Below are 22,992 nucleotides of genomic sequence, written 5' to 3'. Positions count from 1 at the left end.
GAACCTTGATTTTACATTTTTCAGGGAACCAAACTGAAAAAAAAAGCATGAAGTGCGGGAAAATGTTATAACATTTTGACCTGTTGCGACCATAAGGATTCAATGCATAATGCAGGAAAATGGAAAATCTGGGAATGGAAAATCAGGATTCCACTGTAATAAGTACCTAATAAAAAAGAAAGTGGGCAATAAAAAATTTTACTGTTGAAGAGCATATTTCCCTAAAGAAAACATCAAGCTATTACAACACAATAAACTCATTAAAAGTACATCTTCTAGAATTCTAACTTATTGAAAAGTTATTGAAAATTTGAGGTTCAAACATGAGGTTCAAACAAGAAAAAGAAAAACAGAGGAGGAAGAGATTATCTACGAAGTGAAATGTAAAGAATGTCAGAGTGTGTACATAGGAGAAACGAAAAAGAGGCTGAAAGACAGGTTGAAACAACATAGGGATGATGTACAACTTAAGGGAGAGAGAAATGTCATATTTAATCACACGAGAGAAACAGGATATGACATAGAGTGGGATGAGGCTAAGCACATAGGAAGGGAGAAGGGAATACTAGTGAGAAAATGGAAGGAGGCCAAGGAAATAGAGAAGAAAGGTGAAGAAGACACAATGAACTGGAATGGGGGACCGATGATAAACAAAGAATGGAAGAAGGTTGTAGAAAGAGTGGAAAGGACAAGAGAGAAAGAGGAGAGAAGAAGGAAGTAGAATGAAGGAAAAAGAGTGTGAGATAAAGAGTCCAACCACATTCTAGAGGGAAGATTTGATTTGATTTGATTTGATTTAGTTTATTTTACTTCGCGTTTTGTGCCTCTTGGCTAATTTGCGAAGATGGGGATGAGTGATGAAATGATGAAATTGATGAATGGACATTCACAAACAACCAAGCCCGACCAGGATTCGAACCCGGGACCCTTGGCGTTGCAGCACGATGTGCTAACCACTCGGCCAAAGGGTCGGGCTCTAGAGGGAAGAAAATATGTTTAGCCTTTTAGGTGAAAGTACAGTTGACAAGGGAAAGCCTCCTGCTAGAATGTTCCAGAACAACTTTCTAATAGTCTGGAAGGGAGTAATGTTTGTGTACATATATATCATCCTGTTTTGTACCTTGTTACATTTGTACTTGGTGCAGAGTCTGAAGAAGACCTTGCCAGAAGGTTGAAACGTTATGTTTAGTTTATGTTTTATAATAAAATAAATTTCTGCTTTGGTCAGCATATTGAGTTTTTCAATTAAGAATTGAGACCGAGTCCTTGGTATTCTGTGCCAACAGTCTCCCACTGCTTCCAAATCAATCTGCTATTAGAATAGCTTATTTGCAAATAGAGGATTATTATTTAGTGAAAAGTTGGTGATAATCTGTCTCTGTCGTAGAAGCTTGACATGAAATGTCAAAGGCCCAAGATCATACCTTAAATTAAATTATATTGTCACCAACTTGTGAGGACACGTAGGCACCAGTATGAAACAAAGAAGTAGTGGACTCTGGTTTAGAGAGGGAGAAAGAGAAAGAGAGAGAGAGAGACAATGCACTGCCTATGCACCAACCAACAAAAAAATGCTTTGCAGGCATCCCTCAAAGGAACATTGCACTATGAAGTTTAGCTGTAAACTGGCCTGACCTAACCTACTAACTGATTAATGAAATATTACATTTTTACTGCTTTGAAGATGAGAAAATATGTGGTCTGTTTATGCAGTATAACTGGAAATAAAGTATACTAAAAGTTGGCAATACTGTACAATGTTGGTGTTGCAGAGGAAGGGAGAAAATGCAGCTGCAGTGTGGCATTGGTTCTTACAGAGAACAGTTATAGTGAAAGGTGATCCATAATGTCTTTAGTATTCATGAGAGGGCATTTGTTGTGGAGTCAAACTAGAGCAAGAGTTCCAGATCCAACAAAGCGCATTGTGATGCAAGGGATGAGTCCTGTGATCCAGTGCATGTTTATACTGAACAGGAGCCCCAAACAGACATCACACATGTGTTGCACTCAATTTCACAGGACAAAATTGCTGCAATGTGCAGTGTTACTACAAAAAAACCTAGGGTGTTAGAAGGAGATCTCCTGAGCAAGTGTACTGACTGTTATTTTGTACTGCTTGACTATTTGTACAGACAATGCTCTGCATTTTGAATTCAAATAAATAAATGTTCTGAATTTCAGTGTGAGATTTACTGATAGAATAAGAAGATAAAAGTAAGATCAAGCAACGTACCTGATAGCGTGAGTTGAGATGCCTTAGCTGGTTATTGACGTAGGTATCCAGATGTGATGATAGCAATGAGGAAGCTGTTTGGTTGAATCTCTCTATTTGCTCCTGTCCTTTGTCCAGTCTCACTATGATATCCTTTGGAAAGAAATAACATATATAAAAGTTAGTAGTTCTATTGCACCTTTTTTTCTTAAGTTTACAGTACAGAATTAGCTTTAAAACAGCATTTATACTCACTAGGAAAATGGGTAAGCTACATAATGAATGAGGTTGTAAGATCAAAAAAAGACTCCTGACATGTTTCAGAGATTTCACAAGTTTAAACTAAGCTTCAAAGCATAGAGATAATTACGATTTCTGAAAAATATATTTTTTAAATCTTTGTTCCCCATGGCTAGCATAATTTCCTTCTTTTTGTCTTCTTCAATATCATTACTATCACTACTATTATTTCTCACTGGTTTTCTTTTTGTATGTATATGCAATGTAAATGAGGATCTGTTAAGTGTGCAGCTGCATCTCATGTCATCAATTTTAAATAAACAAAGGAGATATGAAGATCTTTTGGAAACAAGTGATGAGGTATTGTGTTCGCAAAATTTCATGTTCCTGTGTTGCGAATTTGGAAGGTTTTTCTTTTTTCTGATTAATTTTGAAGGCTCACTGCCTTCATTCACTGAGGATACGGAATCTGGGATGGAGATGGCAGTGTGTCACCCAACCTGGCACCCAGTTCTTCAGAAAAGCCTAGACCAAAAAAATAGAAAAATGCTCCACCCCCTTCCATGCATCCAAAGAACACAAATCACACCACACCTAGCAACACAATGCAACAGATGGTAAAAACCCCCAATCACCACCTGGCAATGCCGACAAACAACGGAAACCAAAACAACTGCCAGCAGAAAGCACAGCAGACGTCACAAGCCAGGAAACAAACACCAGCACCATCAGATGGGAGAAATGGAACAAACACCACCTTTCAACAAACAAAGAAGAGACGCCCTACCATTTCCATCCCAGATGCCGCATCCTCAGTGAATGAAGGCAGTGAGCCTTCAGAACTAATCAGGGAAAAACTACCAAATTCACAACATGGAAACATGAAATTTCACATTCACAATATTAAAACTGCGTTTACTGCATCCATCATAAAATGAAGTGACGAGCTGTTCTTCCATTGACAATCATGCGAGTTTTGGAGATGATTCAAATTGTCTGAGAGCTAATTTCAGCCTTATCTTCTGGTAATTCCCAAGTGCTTTCTTATGAAACATGCCGTAGACAACTTTCTGCCCATTTTATTTAAAATGGATATGTCACTGGAAAAGCAGCATCTGGTGACTAAGGCTGCATTTGTGCCTACAACACCAATAAACACAAATGTGTCAATGAATCTGTGAAAAATATAAGTGAATGAACCAAGATCTGTATTCCCATACTATTCAAGTTGAAAGCTTGCATGTGCATCAAAAACAGGTTCATTGCGATATTAATTGAAATATAACTACAAACATCCATTCTCGTGTGTGGAGCGTATACTCACCTTCACCTCATCCACTTGTTTAGCCTTTTCTTGGACAGTGGCCAGGAGAGCAGTTTTCTGGGCCTTTACCAGGATGTCAATCTGCTGGAGCCAATCACAAAGCCTCTCATACTCATCCTTGTAATCCCTCCACTGAAGGACGGTGGCCTCCAATTGGTCTTTCTGCTGCTTGATTTCTGCAGTAGACATCACATATCAAATTTAAAGAAGTATATACCTTAAAGAAATGGCTGATCATCAGTATTGGGAGGGGGTTAAACTGGTACATTGACTGAACCCTCTCCCTTCCTGGAAATTTGCATTATTCACTTCAAGTAAAAAAAAAAAGGAAAGAAGCTTTTTATTTTTAATGTTAATAACAGAATAATCAAAGTAATCATTATGTTGGAGTGAAACGAAATTAGTGTAAAATACAGAAAGTATTATATTGTTTTGTAAGATTTCTTGAAAATTTGGTTATGATTCATCATTATTGTAGAGTTTTTGTAATAAAATTATTGCCAACTCATTCAGAGGATCAACCTAACTATAAATCGGAAATAAAACAGTACATTGCTGATCCAGGATCTGCTGTTGTATTGGAAATTCAAAAATGAATATTCAAACCTGAAGCAAGTGCTGAGAAAATACTTGGGCATACCTGCTGCATCAGTATTCAGTGATTGAGTGTTCAGTGTTGCGGAACAGGTTTGCGATAAGAGAAGAAGTAGGTTACTTCCTGAAGTGCTTCCAAATCTCGTGTTTCTGAAGTTGAATCTGGCAGAACAGGAATTCATTTTGCATTTCAAATAACTGCTTGTGTACTAATGTTTAATCTCTTGAGAATCCATGTTCTTCTTAAAGGTTCACATAATGTGAAATGTACATTCGCATCTCTTGAGAATATATATGTATATTCATATGATATGCAATAGAAATGTACATAGCAAATTTATTTTTGTCATGCTAAAAATAACATCCCATTTCTATTCAATAATCTTATGTATCGGAATCGGTTAAATATCGGCATCGGTTCCAAAAATTATCGGTGAGTACATCGGCATCGGTAAATTTTCAGCTTCGTCACATCCCTATCATATACACATTCCGACAATTAAATAATGAAACTGATTTTATTGTAAGGAAAAGAGAAATGCCTTCAACAATACATAGCTACCATTGAAATGTCCAACCTTTGTCTACAATCTGGCAACATTGTATCACTGCACGCTAAGCTTGACGGTAACTAGGGTGCCATCTTGTGTTGGTAGTAGCAGACCATTGCCACGTTAGCGGCATGGAGCAGAGAGCAAACAAACTCAGCAAAAGTGCGACCAAGACTGTGGGATTGATGCATCAAGTGTATGGGGATAATTGTTTATCCCATACACAGATATTCAGGTGGTATGAGTGATAAGAGTGATGTGGAAATGATAGAAGATGAAGCAAGGCACAGTCCAATTTCAGTGTCGTTCGTCTGCAAAAGTCAAAAGTGAAGACAATGTTGGTGTGCTTTTATGACAGTAAGGGAATTATTCATCACGAATTTGTCCTTGAGGGACAAACCGTCACTGGAAATTTTTATTTGAGTGTTTTGGAACCACTATGGAAGAGGATTCGCTGCGTGCGGCCTGAGTACTCAACACCAGACAGCTGGTTCCTGCTTCATGACAATGCTCCAGTTCACCAGGCAGTAGTTGTACAAGAATTTTTGGCCCGAAAACAAGTGTGTGTGCTAAATCACCCACCCTATTCACCAGATTTGTCCCCCTGCGATTATTTTCTGTTTCCAAAACTGAAGTTACCGTTGAAAGGGAGACTCTTTGACGATGTTGAAGACATCCAAAGGACTGTGACATCGACTCTTCGGGACATACCACAAAAAGATATGAAGAGGTTGTTCCAGTTGTTGCTCGATCATGCCACTCGTTGTATTGATTCAGAAGGAATGTACTTTGAATAAAATACATGTACTATTCAATTGTCTTGTTCCTATTTTATATTATGAACCCAGTCTCATTATTTTATTGATGGATTGTGTAAGTAAACACAAAACAAAAATAATTTATCTACAATACAGCTTCTAATAACCTTTCTGCTTAATAAACTCAATAATGACCATATTTTGCCACAGAGTACTTCAAATAGTAATGAAATACTACGTAACAATATCATCTGCTTGAATGTGTCACATATGTGTTGACATTAAAAAAAAAGAGAGAAAGAAAATGGTTGCTTCAACTGTCAATCAGCACTCACCATTGAACAATCCTTCAAAGCTTTCCCTCAAAGCTCGTATTTCATTTCGGACAATGTCTTGACCCTGTGGCGACGTGCTTGCGAGGACTACTTCTCCTGTGTGCTCCAGATGTTCCACCAGCAGTTCTCCTTGGGCCTGCTTATTCAACAATGCCTGCAGAGGAAGAAAAAGGAACAGTTAAAACGACATGGGCTTGCTAATGTGGAAACACTTTCGGTTAGTTTCATCATCAAAAGCTCAAGCGAATGTTTCTACATACTTTCAAAGGATTTTCCAACAAAGAATCAACTGATAAATCTTTAGCATTGTGGGCTGTAGGTTGATTTCAGACTGAAGTGACAAGCGCCACAGAGTTTTACACAGAAGTGACAAGCAGCACAGCCACAAACTGCATGTACCGGAGTAGGCAGTTTCCATTCCAGTCCATTAATTGATTGATTTGGTTTATTTTACTCCATTTTTCTGCCACGTTTAGCTAATCGTGAAGCTCAGTTTGTAGAAAAGCTTGAGTTTGTTTTTAGTTTTTGTTTTTAGTTTACTTCATGCACAAATAGAATAATTGGAACTGGACCTACAGTTTAAAGTACTCTGTGCCTCCACAGTGTATCAAACTGGGATTCCTTGATTACAAGGCAATATTGTCATCAGGGAACCCCTGTCTGTAGAACAGCACGTGCACAACCAACAGACTAAGACAGCACAATGAACAGTACTTAGAAAATTGTGCAGTTTGAGTGACACACAAGCTACATGTGCAGCTCGTCATGCAATTCCGGTATGAAAGTTTGTATTTATTTCCGAAGGTTCATTTACAAATGACAATTGTTGCTTGTCACTTGGTCCAAAAGCTCCCTTAGGTTTTTCAATCAATACCCTCTTAGTTGTCAACTCGCACTCTTGCAGCCTGGATCAATATTCATTCTGCCAGGCATTTCCATTTTACATATACCAATTTGTTTCACGTTACATAAGATACAACTGTGAAGATTGAAGATATTTCCAAAATGTCGAGGAAAAATATGGTTGTCACGTAGCCCAACACATGAATCCTCACAGAAAAGCTACCTGGTGTAGTAATAACATAATTCCTTTCTTCTTCAGTAGCTGCATTTATTGATTTTTTGATGGAAGATATGATTTAGAGGGCTTTCAGGTGTATAAAAAAAAAGAACACATACCATTCTTCCAGAGATGAATAAACAAAAAGTCATGTAAATAAGTAAGAACACAAAAGAGAAAACGTACCTCCAAGGGTTGAACAGCTGTCTCAATTGCTAGTTTATCACTCAGTGATCTCTGTTTCAAAGCTGGGACCTTCTCCCGGGCCCTGCTCAACCAAGCAATGAGCTCATCGTGGGCCTCCTTGTACAGCCGGTGGTCCTTGTACTGTTCTTCACGCTCAATTAGCAGGTTCTGTAAAATTAAAAGTAAGAAAGAATAACACAGTGACTAAATAAGCTTTCACAATAAAAACTGAACATTTCTCTAAGTCACTAAAATTAATATACTTTTATTGTTATTAGCTTATCAGCTCCCCTTATACACCAATGCTGTAAAGAGTAAGGATGTGACAGATTAACTGGTACTCTATCCGTATAGGCTTACATAGGCATATTGATGTATTGGTTTATTGGTAAAATTCCCGATTATTCTACCGATCCAATATATCTATAAATATAATTTAGTGCAAAATTCTGCCTTTTTGTTATAATTTTTATGGATAATCTCCATTCCATATTTAAAAGAAAGTAAATGTCTAAATATGCAACTTCTTTTGCCTTGCAGTCACCTGGAAACAAACATCTGTTAAGGAGGCCAATGAACCATTCTGGTTCTTCAAGTACCAGTAGGAAATTTATATTGGATCGGTATGATATCGGTTATCTGGTATCTATAAATTTCATGTCAGTACTTTATAGGTATTGGCCAAAATTTAATATGGCCCCATCTCTAATAAATAGTGATATGTCTAGGATGTTAAAAAAAAACCCACTAAACTCAAAAAACACATTTTTACAGCACACAGTTATTAAAGTTTATCCTATTAATAGCAAACATTACAGACATGCTATACTATACATGTTGGATCATCACTGTTAAAAATCTTTCAACATGCCCAATAAAAAATTACACTTATATTTTCTTGAATTGATTTGTTGGGACTGAAATGAAAACAACAGGTAATTGCAGTTTGTGACTTACATGCATTTTCCCAAACACCCTAGATTTCTAAAAAATATGATTAATAAAAGACAAAAGCCAAATTTGTGAGCAACTGTGGAGCAGGTAGAACATTAATAGATGTTATAGCAATACAATCAAATTTGCTCTATTTTAACAAGTCATAATAATAATTAGGAGATTACAATGGTTACCTTAATCCTTTCCACAAGGGAATCAAATTTGTTGAGGATTTCCTGCGCCTGTGAAGCAGCGTGGCTCTGTTGCCCGCTGGCTAGCATTTCCACGGCCTTTGTTTTCAGGCTGTCAACTTCGATCTTCTCACAGCGTGCCTTCTCCTCCAAACACTGAGAAATAAATTGAACACAGGATTAATACAACAATTAAGGTTGAAACTATTCAGTGTTAATACAATTTCGAACCCATAGCAATGTCAATACCCTCGTTGATTACCGTAATTGTTTCCTTTAGTTCTGTGAGGATATAGGGCTGCAACAATGGCTCTCCAGCATGGACAGTACTGCAACAACGGCTCTCCAGACTAGACAGTTATGTGACCCATCTTCACATGCTTTCCGACTTCATTTAGGTCCATCTCAACGTTATCCCTCCATCTTCGTCTTGGCCTCCCTACAGGTCTCTTACCATCAGGTTTCCCAACAAGAATCCTGAAAACTCTTCTTTCCTCTCCCATTCATGCCACATTGCCTGCCCATCTAAGTCTTCTTAATTTAATTATTATATTCTAATATTCTTGGCACATATTGACTAAAGAAAACCCACTTGTTAACTCTTAGCTCTTTCAAAGTATGGTCATTAGTAGAGCCCGGATGTTCAGGCACTGAAAAGTATTAAAAATGGCAGGCAAAAAGGCAACGAAAAATTGAAAAAATAGGCAGTGTATGTAAAAAAAAATGGCAGTCAAGTTTCAGAAAGAGGCAGTGAAAATTGAAGAAGAGGCATTAAAAATTGAAGAGAAGGACTTAAATTCTTCTTAAATCTTTAAAAATGTATTTACAAATAATAATTTGAATAACAAGGGTTATTGAAAAATGAAATCAAATAGAAGAAGAGAAATATAATTTAAAAAAAATGCCTTGTTAGAATAACAAAAGAGGCAAAAATGTTTGGAAAAGGCAGTGTAAGGTGAAATAGGCAAAAGAAGGCAACATAAAGTATTGTTCAGAATGTTAAGAACCTTCGGATCAGTGTACTTTTGTGTTCAATTTTTGTCTACCAGCGTCGGAAACGAATAGGCATTTTGCCTAAAATCTGGGCTCTAGTCATTAGATATAATTTAGAGCTGAACAAAATCTGGAGTGTGACTGATTTACATCGCTCAATATTATCAGACCCACCTTTATTCTCTCCAGCTGAGCCCTTTTCTCTGACATTGTGGTTTGGAATTCTGCTATCTCATTGAACACACTCTCCAGGTATTCCACGGTCTTGTTCAGCTGGTGGATTTGTTCGAGGAAGCCTGCCCATCGATGGATGTACTCATCCAAGTTAGTCTGGAATACACACAAAAGGGTTAGTCCGAATATTCTGGTAACCGCACAAAACAATGTAATTAATACACAGGAATACCTACGAAAGTTTTTATCTTATGTGTGATATACAGTAAAAACTACATATCCCGGAACCTCTATAAGAAGGAAACCTGTAAATACGGAAAAAAAAGTCCCCAGAATGTACCGATTTTATACCTAAAAATGACCTGCTTAAGGTGGAAACCTCCTTAATGCGGAAACAGAACACCATTTAAAGACCAACGAGATGTTTTATTTCAGTAAGACGGAAACTTCTTCCTTTATTTTTGTCGCTCTCAAGAAAACAATGCAATACTGTAATTGGAACACACCTCTGTTGCCACTCGCTTATCGGTAACATTGTCGATATGAAAGAATGCGCTACAATACTCATAGCTGTTACGATTCCGTTTCTTTCTTTCATCTCTTACCTTCTTTCTCCACCTTGCTTTGTCTATTTCTCCTCGATTCTTTAGTCATCTTTCTATTTTTCTTGTTATCTCTTTTTGTTTCTTTCTTTTTTCTTCACTTTTATCTCAATCTTTCTTCACCTCTCTTATTCCATCTTTCAATCTTTCTCTTTCCCTCTATGCACATCGCACTACGACGCCAGGGGTCCCGGGTTCGAAAAGATTCATAAATACATACTGTACGTTCTTACAATAATTTAAAAAGTGTACCAACATGTTGCGTAATAATAAAATAAGTAATGCGAAATGTAAATCTGTCTTTCCATTATTTCCTGCAGCGCTCTTTACTGTATTTAAAGTCAACCCTGTATAAGAAGGAAAACTGTTAAGACGGAAAATTTTCATCATGTTCCGGGATAGACAGGTTTTACTGTATTTTCATATGGACTCTAATAACCTGTCCTGTAAGAAACATGTTGATTCGTATAACTTTGCAATACACAGCAAAACCTTTAGTAAAGGGTAATTTCTCAATTTCACACACAGTTTTCATCTTTACAACCAAATCCCCCTCCCCCCATTCACATACCTATTTTATTTTCTTATTTTAATTTTATTTAAGATCTGATTAACAGCTAACCTGAAAAAGGTATGGTGAACTGTTTTAACAGTCTCCTTCATAAGTTCTGCATTTGCGTTTTACAACTGTGACATACCAGACCCCCCAATTAAGGTAACCAGAGGGTTGAGATACCAATGTATGGGTATTGACCGATACCAGTGGTAACGGAATCAGAAAGAGTTATTTCAAATTTGACCACTGATGCTGGCCAATACTTTTCCGAAGACTAGGAATCTACAAAAATGCCATGTCACACTTTCTCAGTCTAAATATCTTGGAAATTTTGCAAAATGAATACTTTTATTTATTTTGGTCACAGTGTTCTGAGGAGAAATGGATTTTGTGACTAAATAATTATCTTATGCGAAATAATGAATATATTATAACAGAACTGTAGTAGATCGATATGATATACTTGGAATATAATTTGGAACTACGAGCGCAACTATTTTTCTCACAAGAATGCGGGACAAGCACGAAAATCTGAAACATACAAATGGAATGTATGAGTTGAGTTGAGTTGAGTTGGTGTTTTAAGTCCACTTTGTGCACAGTAAGGCTAATTGGGACTGGACCTACAGTTTAAAGTGGAATCTGAACCACTATGTGCCTCCACCGGGTATCAAACCTGGGACCCCTAGATTGTGGAATGTATGAACAATGCACATCATGTGTAACAGGTGTAGGATAAGAAAGCAAGCAAAACATCCTTAAAGAGAACATCTTTCCACATGTACTCGTATTTACAAGCCATAAAGCATACGAGCTTTACGGGAACAAAAGAGGTGCATACTAGAGTAGGACACTATTCCTCACAGTTTCCACCAGTTCCCTGTGGCATTATCTCCTGAAGAACGGCTATTTTGATACACAAACGCTCTTCATACCGTAGCATGATGGTTGACTCAACAATGAATTACCACTGCCCTCTGTACGATAACCATTCATCACACTGTCATCTAGTGACACATTAACATACTACAAGTGTCACGATCTCCGAGAGACACAATCATATTGTGGTACGACCGTTAAAAATACAGTTGCCATGACTTATGGCCCAGCCCTCATATTTTTGTATTTTTGACTATTTTAATTTGCTTCAAGGTGAAAATCTGCAAGGGCATTGGCATCAAACTAGAATAGTATTTACTCAACCCTAGTGAACCTATACTTATGTCTAACAATCTAAATATTGTAATTACTCTTATATCAACGTAACTAAGTAGAAATGCAATATGTTATAATGCAAAAGTTGTTACCTTTGTCTCAACCATCTTAGATGCCAAGGCACTCCACTGCTCTTGAAGTTTGCCCAGGACCTGGTTGATCGCGTCGTGACCTGAAGGGGCAGTGTTGGCCAGGACTGTCTGGGCAAGCTCAACTATTCCCTGCACCTTCGTGAAACCTTCTTCTTTAAACAGCAGTAAATCCTATGGGAGGAAAAAGGAACTCTTAAAACCACATTTGCATATTGTGCTCCTACACTATTATTACAAAGAAATAAATGTATTTATTTATTTATTGAGAAAATTTCAGATACAGCAGTAGTGGCCAATTTATACTTAAATCATCAACAACGAAAAGAACAAAAGTAAAAATAACAAAAAACACAAAAGATTAATAAAAATAAGTCAAGATGGCACTATTTGATATTATTTAGCAACATGTTCTGATGGAAGACTGAATTTCCAGTCTAGGCTTTTCTGTGGAAAATAGATTCTTGTTATGTGCTATGCGCACAGGTGCTCAAAAGTGGAATTCCTGGAGGAGATTGTTGCAGTGGATTTTTCCATTCACAATTTTGTAAAGATAATTGAAATCATTCAGTCTGTAAGTTTAGAAAGGATAGGAGATGTGATCTTGAAAAATTGAACAATGAGGAAACACTGTAATGAACTGTAGCCAGGAAAAAGTGAAGAACAAAATCGATTCTAGACAGCTGAGGGGAACATGCCATGGACCAGAATGGAGAGCAGTATTCTATTATTGGGGAAATGAATGAAAGATACTAAATACTTCTCCATGCTATCTAAAGATTTGACAGGTGCAGGGAAAAAGACAATCTACTCTTACTAATTTACTAATTTGCTCCACGTCATTTTGCTACCTTTCTTCTAGCTTCTTCAGTTATGCACTCAACTGCTATTTACAAGTTATGTGGAACAACGCTTGAACATTCGCAGGTTACCAGCCATGTTAAGTTGGCGTTAACATCCAATGTTTCAAACACATACAGTGTGTCCGGCTTAAAAGTATAATAAAAGAAAAATGAATAACTTGTAACTTTATTAAGATATTTGTGTACAGCTTTCTTCTACCTATAGAGAAACTCAATAAGTTTGTTTTTTACATACCTAATACACTTCGATATGTGCACTATTAGTTGCATGACAGATGTCCAACCTATATTCAAGCTCCGCTCATGTGCTGTACAGCATTACTGGCATCACATTCTGGATTGCAGCAGAAATGTGATGTCACAGGTCAGGAAGGTCACAGACTTTAAGCACAGTACCATTACGAGCAAGAAGTGAGGGATTTCCTGGATCATTAATTTCCTGGATGCTGGATTGGGATTATATTTTGTTGCCATTAGTGCAAAAATTAAATAGCGGAAGTATAAATAATTAATTTTTGCACTAATGGCAACAAAATATAATTTGATTGGGAAAGGGAGGGGAGGCACTTCATTTCAGTAAGATACTTTTCATAATGAGCAAAATATACAATAGATAGAAGGTAACGCATGACATTCCTCTTCAGGAAGAAACAGGGTTGAGAGGTTACTATGTATATGATTGAATCAAGTCCCCATTCTGCTTCCATATGAAGAAGGAATATTCTTACTGTGCAATGGAAGGAAAATATAAGAAAACATTTAAGTTGAGACAAGCCGTGTGGGAATTTGGGTACCTGAAGTACAAAATGAATACACAAACATGAGTACTTAATATGTGTAAACATACCTGAACTGTTCCTAGTTTTCCCTCCAAGTCCTTCTGAGAAGAAGCACTCAAATCCGAACAATAGGCCAGCTTGTTCTTGATGTCTTCCAGCCATTGCAGGCACTCACTTAGATGTGTCTCGAACTCCTGATGGCTTGCAACATACTGATCCCAGCGACTGGTCAGATCCTGAAAAGAAAGTATCACAGTTAAGCTTCGAACACAAAAAGCACTGTAACATTTAATTTTTCATGTTCACAAAGTATTTTCTGCCTATCAAATATTCACATCAGAAATCAATAGTTACATAGTCATCTTAAAGTACACACATAATCATACTGATTGATTTAAAAGTGTCAGGTGGTGTGTTAGCACACATGACCAATTTGCACCCTTCTTGTATACAGGGACATAGGCCCTTATCTACAATTCTTACCTAAGAGTTAAAAAAGGGGTGTAAAAAGCCCTTTGGGGTTGTAAAGGTTGTAAAGGGACTTGCACAGGACAAACACATTAAAAAGGTAAGGAGACACTAAAAACTCAGACGGTGGAAGAGACCAGCTCTTCTCAAAAAGCTAAAAACATTTGTGAAAATACTGGATAAAATGGAGTTGCAAACAAGTGGGCAATGTGAGTATCATGAGTAATAGTTCTTTTTAAAAAGCCCTGATAATTGGTTTAAACCAAATGAGTGCCAATTGCAGTCTAGTATCAGTAATAACTCGACTCTACATGGGTTTAATTATAAGAAATTTACATGTTAAGAGAAAATAGGTGACTATACACTAATTCAATCAGTAAAGTGGAATACTCATAATATATTCTTCATAGGTGTGTGAATAATGATCAGGAATAATTCTAACATTTTCTTGCATTCAAATGAGAATGGTTGACTATGCAACAAATGTAAACTTTGCGAATATAAAATCAATGTTCCACTGCATACTTATTAATTCTTATCACACAATTAACAATTACAAACCTTTACTTTGTGTGAAACCTGTTGATATTTAAGTCCTAATTCAGAAATCTGAGAACTGCGAGCACTCATTGATCCTTTGTATAACTGCTGAGCTCTCTCCGTGACGGAGTCGATTTCCAGCTCCTTGGCACGAACTTCCCCTTGGAGATTCTAATGACAATAAAAATGTACAGAGATGAGATAATATTCAAAGACACAATAAGTGCATAAACATAAGAACTAGGGCTGGCTCAATACAGACATCGATATCAAAGTTTTATCTCAAATTTAATCAATGATGCTGTCCAATACAATGGATTCCAGGGGTCTCGAAAAATGCTGTGTGACACTTTGACATAAACCTTCTGTTTATCTCTTACATAATTCATTGAATTTAATCCTGGTAGGTTTTTGTGATATAATCGCAATGATTGATTGATGTGGTTTATTTTTACATTGCTTTTCTGCCACTTTTGGCTAATTGCAAAGATGAGGATGAGTGACAACATGATAACTTTGATGAAAGAAATCACACAGAACACCCATACAGGCTGGGATTCAAATCTGGAGTGTCTGGTGTCATAGCATTCTGTGCTAACCACACTGCGACGAAGGTCAGTGTATAATCACAATAGAATATTTATATATTAATATTAATATTTATAAATATTTTAAATATAACTTTTTATTGTTATAATGTTCAAGCATTGGCATTGCAATCATTGGGATTCACTAAGAGTCACACAAAGCCTAATCGGGATTGGACCTACAATTTTCAAGTACGATCCGAACCACTATGTGCCTCCATGGGGTATAGAATCCTAGATTGGAAGCATAAAAATACATTTACTTAGATAATTATTTTAAATTGTAAAAATATTCTCTCAGGATATCAGCCAGGAAAGTAAAAACGAAAAAAGTGTTCGAGCTCTTGTAATTTGCATTTACTTTCAATTAAATAAAATGGGTGCAGAAACACCACATTACAAATTGCACTTAATGAAGATAAAAATCCCTGTTGAAAGCCTCACCTTCAAAATCTCCAGTTGCTGTTTCTTTTCGTTCAGTGTGGCTTTCAAATCGACAGCATGAAGCTTGGTGTCGGTTTCCCTAATCCAAGACATGCACTGATCTTTCAGGGACTCATATTCATTCCATTGTTGGAGTTTTGTGTCTAGGGCCTCGATTGTGGACCTGAAGAAAGAGAAACCAAAGATATCTTTAATGATTGTAAGAATTAAATAATCCATAATTTAAGATTAATGAGTACCAGTAAATATGTTCAAAACAAGAACTCACTCTATCTCCAAAACTGATCATCACTTTTCTAACTGACATAAATTTCAGTTGTTTTTTTTAGTTTGCTTTATGCACACAAAGCCTAATCGGGATTGGACCTACAATTTTCAAGTATGATCCGAACCACTATGTGCCACCATGGGGTATAGAATCCTAGACCCCTTGATTAGAAGGCACCGACGTTACCACTATGCTATCAGCGAGGCCTTGATATAAATTACAAATAATATTCAGTTGTATATATGAAGTAAGTACTTGTTTTGAGTATATTTCTTGAATTACATATATTCTAGTCACATGCAGTGTTTCACTTTTATGTAGAAAAAAGAAAAAAAACTTTCTTCATCAGACATTTAAATGAGTTATTGGCACTTGAAGAGTCATAAGTTGCAGACATAATGGGTTGTAAACTGAGAATAGACTTGCAATAGCAATTAGCTTTTAACCTTTAGTACGCCGCGCGGGTCTGACGAAAGTAAGCCCAGTGTCGTCGAGGCATTTTCAGCTAGATCATCAGCGCATGCAACCTTGTAAAATTTGGAAGACCCAACCGTGGGGGGTTACATGCGGGGGCCGAATCCCCCGAATGTCAATGAAAAAAAAAATTGTGGAGTTTGCACCCTCTTCCCCTGCTATTTTGGTAAGAAAACCAGAACTTTTGCGTCACAGCATCTAAGCTTGAACGAAAACAGCATCATAAATACCAAGCATTTATTGCTTCTCTGTCAACTCAGGGCTCGAACACGTGACATGGGCATGTTGGAAGGGAAAAATTTGGTAAATTGCAAAATATGTTCCAGAAAGGACTGTCAGTGTCCCCACCTCAATATACAAATATAAGTGTGGCAAACCCTCGATAATTGTGTCTAAAGCTGCATGGTGCATATCTGCACCAAATTACGACAAGGCACTTACTTTTTTCGTCCCATATCTCAGACAAATTTCAACTAAAGGTTAACATACACAGATTATTTTGTTCAATAATCATAAATAATCACATTTAATATATAATCATTACATTTTTCAGAAATAGTCAATTTATAAACCAACTCCCTTCCTTCATATAATATTATTATAATTTCTATTTCTACTATAAAAGCTATGAGACTACACACTACAGTCAAAAAAACTGGGTTATATTATCTGGATTACATCAGCTTGGACCTTATCAGTTAAACTGTGTTGACAAATCCTATATGCAGATATAATTACCATATTGATATACTCCTAATGTATGAAAAGGAAAAATAATGTTGGAACCAAGTAATTTTGTGCCTTTAAATGCTGATTATTTTAAATAATGGTAGGGTAAAAAAATGTTTCTTATACTCACTTGACAGCTGATCTGAGACCTTCCCACTCCTGCTGTGAAGAATCGACCTGTGACCTAATGTTCACTTGTCCTGATTCCACAGTTCCCGGGATCACCTTCTCTCCAAGGCTGCGGATCTGGTCGATCCTGTGCTCCTCTTCTGGCAAGCTCAGCTGCAGGTTCTGTGGGAAACAAGTGAATAACGCATCAGAGGATGAATTTTATACTTGTATTGCAATTTCTGAGGTCAGTGTGGTTCTTCAAGGCAGATGGGATTGTACAACGATCACCGCTATGCACAAGTTATCCTGGCAAACACTATTTGGCACTTAGATTGCAGCGATCCAATGCCAACAATCCAACAAAAATATTCCAGAAATAAGATTCTATGTGAGATGTTACACCATGTAGGCTTCACAACTAAAATCTGGAATAGGTGCATGTTCTTTAAGAGGACTATACAGGACAATGTGAGGTACTATATGCTCCAAACATTTTCTAATAGAAACTACATTTTAAAAAAAGCAGTTAGTACTTTATAACTGGAATATGCACTGAAATATATCGAAAGATTACTTTCAAGTAAAAAAAACAAAACAGTTTTCTTCTGATAAGCAACACAGATAAGTGGATTTGTGAGGGGAAACAATGCAACTTTCTGAAGCAGAGGACGCTTGACCATTTCTTGAAAGTGTAAGTTCAATATTGTTTAAACTAATTTTTCTAGCATCATTGTTACTACTGTACTGAGCAATAGGAGTACAATATTCATAATAATACTGTATATCTCATTTTTCATGTACAGTAGTTTTTTTATCTATATTGTTCTTTCTTTTACATCTTCAGATTTTTCTTAGGTTATACTGTATACTACAAGTTCTTTTGTAATTTGAGGTCGTCTCAGTCCCGTTCACCTCGAGTTACCAGGACTCTTTGTATAATAAGGTTGTTTATTGATACAAAAGGATATTATTAAGATTCATACATGAGGAAGAGATGAAGGCCCTGTTGTTCACTGATGACTTAGTAATATGGGGGAACAGGGAAGAAGAAGTACACAGACAGCTTGATAGTTGGAATGAGGAAATCAGAAGAGCAGGAACGAAATTCAGTGCAGAAAAGAGTGAGGTGCTAATAACAACAAGAAACAGAGCCAGAAATGAACCAAGAACAAGAATGGCCACAGAAGAGTTCAGGGTAGTGGAGATCTTCAAATATCTAGGAAGCATAACTGAGAGAAGTGGAAGAATAGATGACGAGGTAAACAGAAGAGGACAAATGGGTGGTGGACTAAGTGTTCAAAGATTAATATGCACGAAGGTAATATATAGCACATACTATGTGCCAATAATTACGTATGGAGCAGACTTGAACAAGAACAGTGGGAGAGAAAAGAAAGATGCAGGCAGTGGAGATGAAATTTTTAAGGAGTGTATTGGGAAAGACTGGAAGGGATAGAATAAGGAATGAGGAGATCCGACAGACAGTGGGGGTGGTGAAGTTTCAGGACAGGATAGATCAGGCACAGACGAGATGGTTCGGACACATGAAGAGGATGGATGCAGAAAGACTACCAGTAAGAGCTTACAATGCACAAGGAGTGGGAATAAGGCCAAGGGGAGACCAAGATGTCGGTGGAAAGAGCAGATAGTGGAGAGTGTTAGGAGAAGAGGACAAGATTGGAACACTGTGGAAAGAGAGGAGTGGTGGAAGACCAGGAAAAAATGGAGAGGCTTGACTTCTATGCCGACCCAGCCAGAGGCAGGAAACAGCGAAGGATGATGATGATGATGACATGACTTTTTACACACACAGCTGAGAGAACTTGGTCCTAAAAGAAAGTCAACTAGAATTACTGCCCTTGAAGAATGGAGAAGGATGATTTACTGGGATGCAGTATACCTCACATGACCTTCATAAATGTAGTGCTTAATTTTTACAGACAACAGGATTGGGACTGTTAACGAACTGATTGTAATCAGTAAAAGGATTCAGCATGTTGGCACACAGTTCATTGTTCAACTGTAGATAATTTTACCAAGTCAGTGAAATGCAAAAGGAAATTGAGAAGAAGGGAGTGAAAGGGAAAACAGAGAATAAGAAGGCAAACACCAAGACTTGGCCCTAAGGAACCTGAAGGGATAAAAAGAAAGTAGTTTACCTTCAGCCTCTCCAAGTTGGCATGGAGCGAAATTCTCTCCAGCTCTGTGTCTCCCCACATCATGACAGTGTTGTGTGTTGCGTCCAGCCACTCTTGATTGTCCATCACTGCTTTGCTGTACTGCTGGTGGTCGCTCACTATGGCTTCATATCGCTCAACATAATTCTGGAAAAGAATGTAAAGTAGTATAGAGCAGTGTTGCCACATGAAGGACTGACCCAGTGCAAGGAAATGCAGGTGGAATTTTACATGAAAGAGAAATATATATATTATGGAAAATGTCAATTTTGCAATGAGGTTCCTCTTTCTCTAAAGTATTAAAAATATTTTTTTCTATCATCACATTTATTCTACAGTGAAGAACTGAACTCACAAAGTTTGCAGATATCCTTTCATGTTTTCCATACTGATGAACAGAACACAGTATATCAAAATAATGATATGGGTGATTTGGAGTTTTTGATTGGTGTTGTTAGCACAGCATGCTACAGCACCATGGGTCCTAGGTTTTAATCTTGGCATTGGTATAGGTGTTTTTTGTGAGTGTTCCATCATCACTTGCAATTAGCCAAACATTGCAGAAAAGAGACGCTGAATAAAAAAAAATAAAAAAAGATTTTGATTTCTGATTTTGATATCCAATGATAAAAGAGAAAAATAATGTGGAAATCTTTAATATACGAAAGGCACATATTATTCACAAATTTTGGTAAGATTTCGTCCATTTTTCATTTCGGTCAATATATATATATATAGGTGTAACTGGACAGGGGAAAGGGGGGAGAAGGGGGCATATGACCAAAAACAACTTTTATGTTTATTTAAATTTACAAGTTAAGATTTTGTTAAGCTCCTGGGACCTGAGGAACATAGAAATAAAGAACAATTTTCATGATTTCTGAAACATTAGTTATTTAGCAAAGTGATCCTCGATGCTACTTTTATAAGATGGACAACTTTTTGATTCTGCCTCCCCAAAGTTAAGTCCCAAATTCCATTCCCCCAAAGTTAAGTAGCAAATTTCATTCTCCACCCCCCAAAGTTAAGTCCCAAATTTAATTCCCCCAAAGTTAACCCCAAATTAGATTCTCCCTCCCAAATTTAAGTCCCAAATTTTATCCTCCACCCTTAAGTCAAACTCCAAATTTGTTTCTCCCCTAAGTTAAGCACCAAAGTTGATTCTGCTCCCCCCCCCCCCAAGTTATGATGATATACAACATAATTACACACAGCTCATCATTGAAATCAAGCTAAAAATAAAAATAAAGAATTATTGTGTGTAGACTTCAGTTACATAGTCAATTATTATTCTGAAGATCCCTTACCTGAGCTCTCTTCAAGATGTTCTGATGCTGCTGCGTAATGCTCGCCAGAAGCTGATCGATCTTAGGGCTTCTCTCAGGCAGGCTCTCAATCCTGTCTTTCAAATCCACGATGTCCTGCTGGTGGTTGAGGATGTCGTGCAACAGGATACGGTACGTTTGCAGCTGAGCCCGCTTCTCGTCCAGAGTTGTTTTCAGCTCAAGGTCATCTGGCAGTTGGGCTTCGGTGTCTTTCAGCCATTGTTTCAAATTCTCACTGCACTCTTCGAATCCTGTCCACCTGTTTTGAGAGACAAAGGCATTACTGCAGGACTCGAAAAATCCCGGTCGCCAGGTTGCCATGGCGACTAAAAATTTCAGCCTGGTGACTGTGATCTTTTGCTGTAATATGTACGAAATTTTGATGATTCTAAGTTCAAATTGCAGTACATCGTAAGTTAGCAAATTATTTTTTTTTTATCAACGTTGTGAACATTTCATAGAGTCTGTAACAATTTCTTACCCTTTGTCCCCCATTTCCTGCTTTCTCAAATAATTTAGCGATGTTTTGAATACCACGATGCTCAGCATCTTATACATAGTGTTTCGAAACTTGCACAACCCAAACTTTGGAAATGTATATCATGAAAACCGTAAGAGATATTTACACCGGGTTTTCTGCATTATAAAGCCTTATCCATTGAGATATTTTTCAATGCTTAAAATTATCAGTTCACTCCGTACAGAAAATTATATAGCTAAATTAATAACTGACAGAAAGCAACATTCAAATTTTTCCAGAAATGAACTTCTGAGTAAGAAAAATATGTCAGAAATTATCGAAGGGTCATAATTAGACATTTGATCACGGATGCCATGTCAGTCTGTCATTTGCGTATTGGTCATGTGCAACATTTGATGAATTTTTGATTGGCGATTTTATGGGTAAGTGAAAAGTGCCATTTTTGGGACGTATCTCCGTATATGGCAACACTAGCAGATCGAAATACTGTCAACAGTCGCAGGCAACATGTGTCTAAGTATTGGCTATACATTTACGTGAAATATCGTAAATCAAGATTTTGTGCCGAAATTGAACTCTTGAGAGAATCCTAGACTGCCCCTGGTTACATTGAATTCTCGTCGCTCACTTTCGCTGCTACTGTGCCTGTTTTTTTTTTTTAAATTAATTCAGCATGACATATTCATTGGAGCAGTGCGTGTGCATTGCTGAACAGTATTTTACTACTCATTCTTACACTCACGTGCAAGAGGTTTTCCAATAAAAATGCCCTGCTTCTGCTGTACCTCACAAAAGCAACTGTTTTAAAACCTGTCAAATGCCAACATATGATCCCACAAATTGTTTAAGAGTTGGTATTTTTGTTGAAAATCAGTTCTCTGATGTTTTCAGCAAATTAACAATGTTTTTTTAAAATAATGTAATTGGCTTTATTTAGTTAAAGGCTAACATAAATTTATGAACCCATTGATAGCCTACAAAATTAGTTTAGTGCAGAAAACGCTGTGTAAATATCTCTTACGATTTTCATGATATACATTTTCAAAGTTTGGATTGCACGACTTTTGAAACATACTGTAGTATCCACAATTGCTAATAGGTGGTTTCCTGGTGCCTGATTTTCAGAGCTGGTGCCTAGCTTTGAAGAAAATTTTTCGAGCACTGCATTAGTGTATTATTTCTTTCAAATTATAAGAGAAATAAAATAATCAAAAATGATATGAATAGTTTCTCCAATTGGTATACATGCAGGAAATGTGCACACATCTATAATTTTTTTTTTAAACACTGTTATTTGAATTTGATTTAGTTTATTTTACTTCTTTTCTGCCACTTTCGGCTAATTGTGAAGATGAGGATGAGTGATGATATGATGAAATCGATAAAGGGACACTTGCAAAGAAGACCCAGACTGGGATTTGAACTGGACCCCATAGCATTCTGTGATAAACCCTCTGCAATGGAGGTCAGCACTGTTACAGGCAAGGTGGCCTCCCCGATGGCTCAGTGGTATCATTGTTGCTTTGTAATCAAGGGGTCTTGGGTTCGGTACCCGGTGGAGGCACTTAGTGGTTCGGATCCCACTTTAAACTGTAGGCCCAGTCCTGATTAGCCTTAATGTGCATAAAGTGGACTTAAATCACCAACTCAATCAATCTTAAAGGCAACTTTCCTTTTATGGAAAAAGTACAATACAGAGATCTTGGAATACTTTTTCACTTAAAAGTGAC

General features: G+C 37.1%; 1 protein-coding gene across 13 annotated transcripts in view; it reads right to left on the bottom strand.

Moving 5' to 3' along the window:
- The window catches only part of Msp300 (Muscle-specific protein 300 kDa), a 609,326-nt gene that overhangs the window by 267,108 nt on the left and 319,226 nt on the right, over positions 1-22,992 (bottom strand). For all 13 annotated transcript variants that reach the window (XM_083137559.1, XM_083137560.1, XM_083137562.1 and 10 more), the window contains 13 exons: positions 20,764-21,040; positions 19,439-19,603; positions 17,299-17,459; positions 15,698-15,860; positions 14,688-14,837; positions 13,727-13,894; positions 12,020-12,190; positions 9,555-9,710; positions 8,391-8,543; positions 7,261-7,428; positions 6,015-6,168; positions 3,777-3,952; positions 2,234-2,365 (listed from right to left, as the gene is read on the bottom strand). In XM_083137559.1, the coding sequence (XP_082993685.1) occupies positions 2,234-2,365; positions 3,777-3,952; positions 6,015-6,168; positions 7,261-7,428; positions 8,391-8,543; positions 9,555-9,710; positions 12,020-12,190; positions 13,727-13,894; positions 14,688-14,837; positions 15,698-15,860; positions 17,299-17,459; positions 19,439-19,603; positions 20,764-21,040 (2,194 nt within the window). The remainder of the gene's footprint in view (positions 1-2,233; positions 2,366-3,776; positions 3,953-6,014; positions 6,169-7,260; positions 7,429-8,390; positions 8,544-9,554; positions 9,711-12,019; positions 12,191-13,726; positions 13,895-14,687; positions 14,838-15,697; positions 15,861-17,298; positions 17,460-19,438; positions 19,604-20,763; positions 21,041-22,992) is intronic.

The sequence above is a fragment of the Lepisma saccharinum genome, chromosome 16 (assembly GCF_977018435.1).
Source record: "Lepisma saccharinum chromosome 16, izLepSacc3.1, whole genome shotgun sequence".
Lineage (NCBI taxonomy): Eukaryota > Metazoa > Arthropoda > Insecta > Zygentoma > Lepismatidae > Lepisma > Lepisma saccharinum.
The sequence above is the reverse complement of the archived record's forward strand: the minus strand, read 5'-3'. Positions and strand labels throughout refer to the sequence as shown.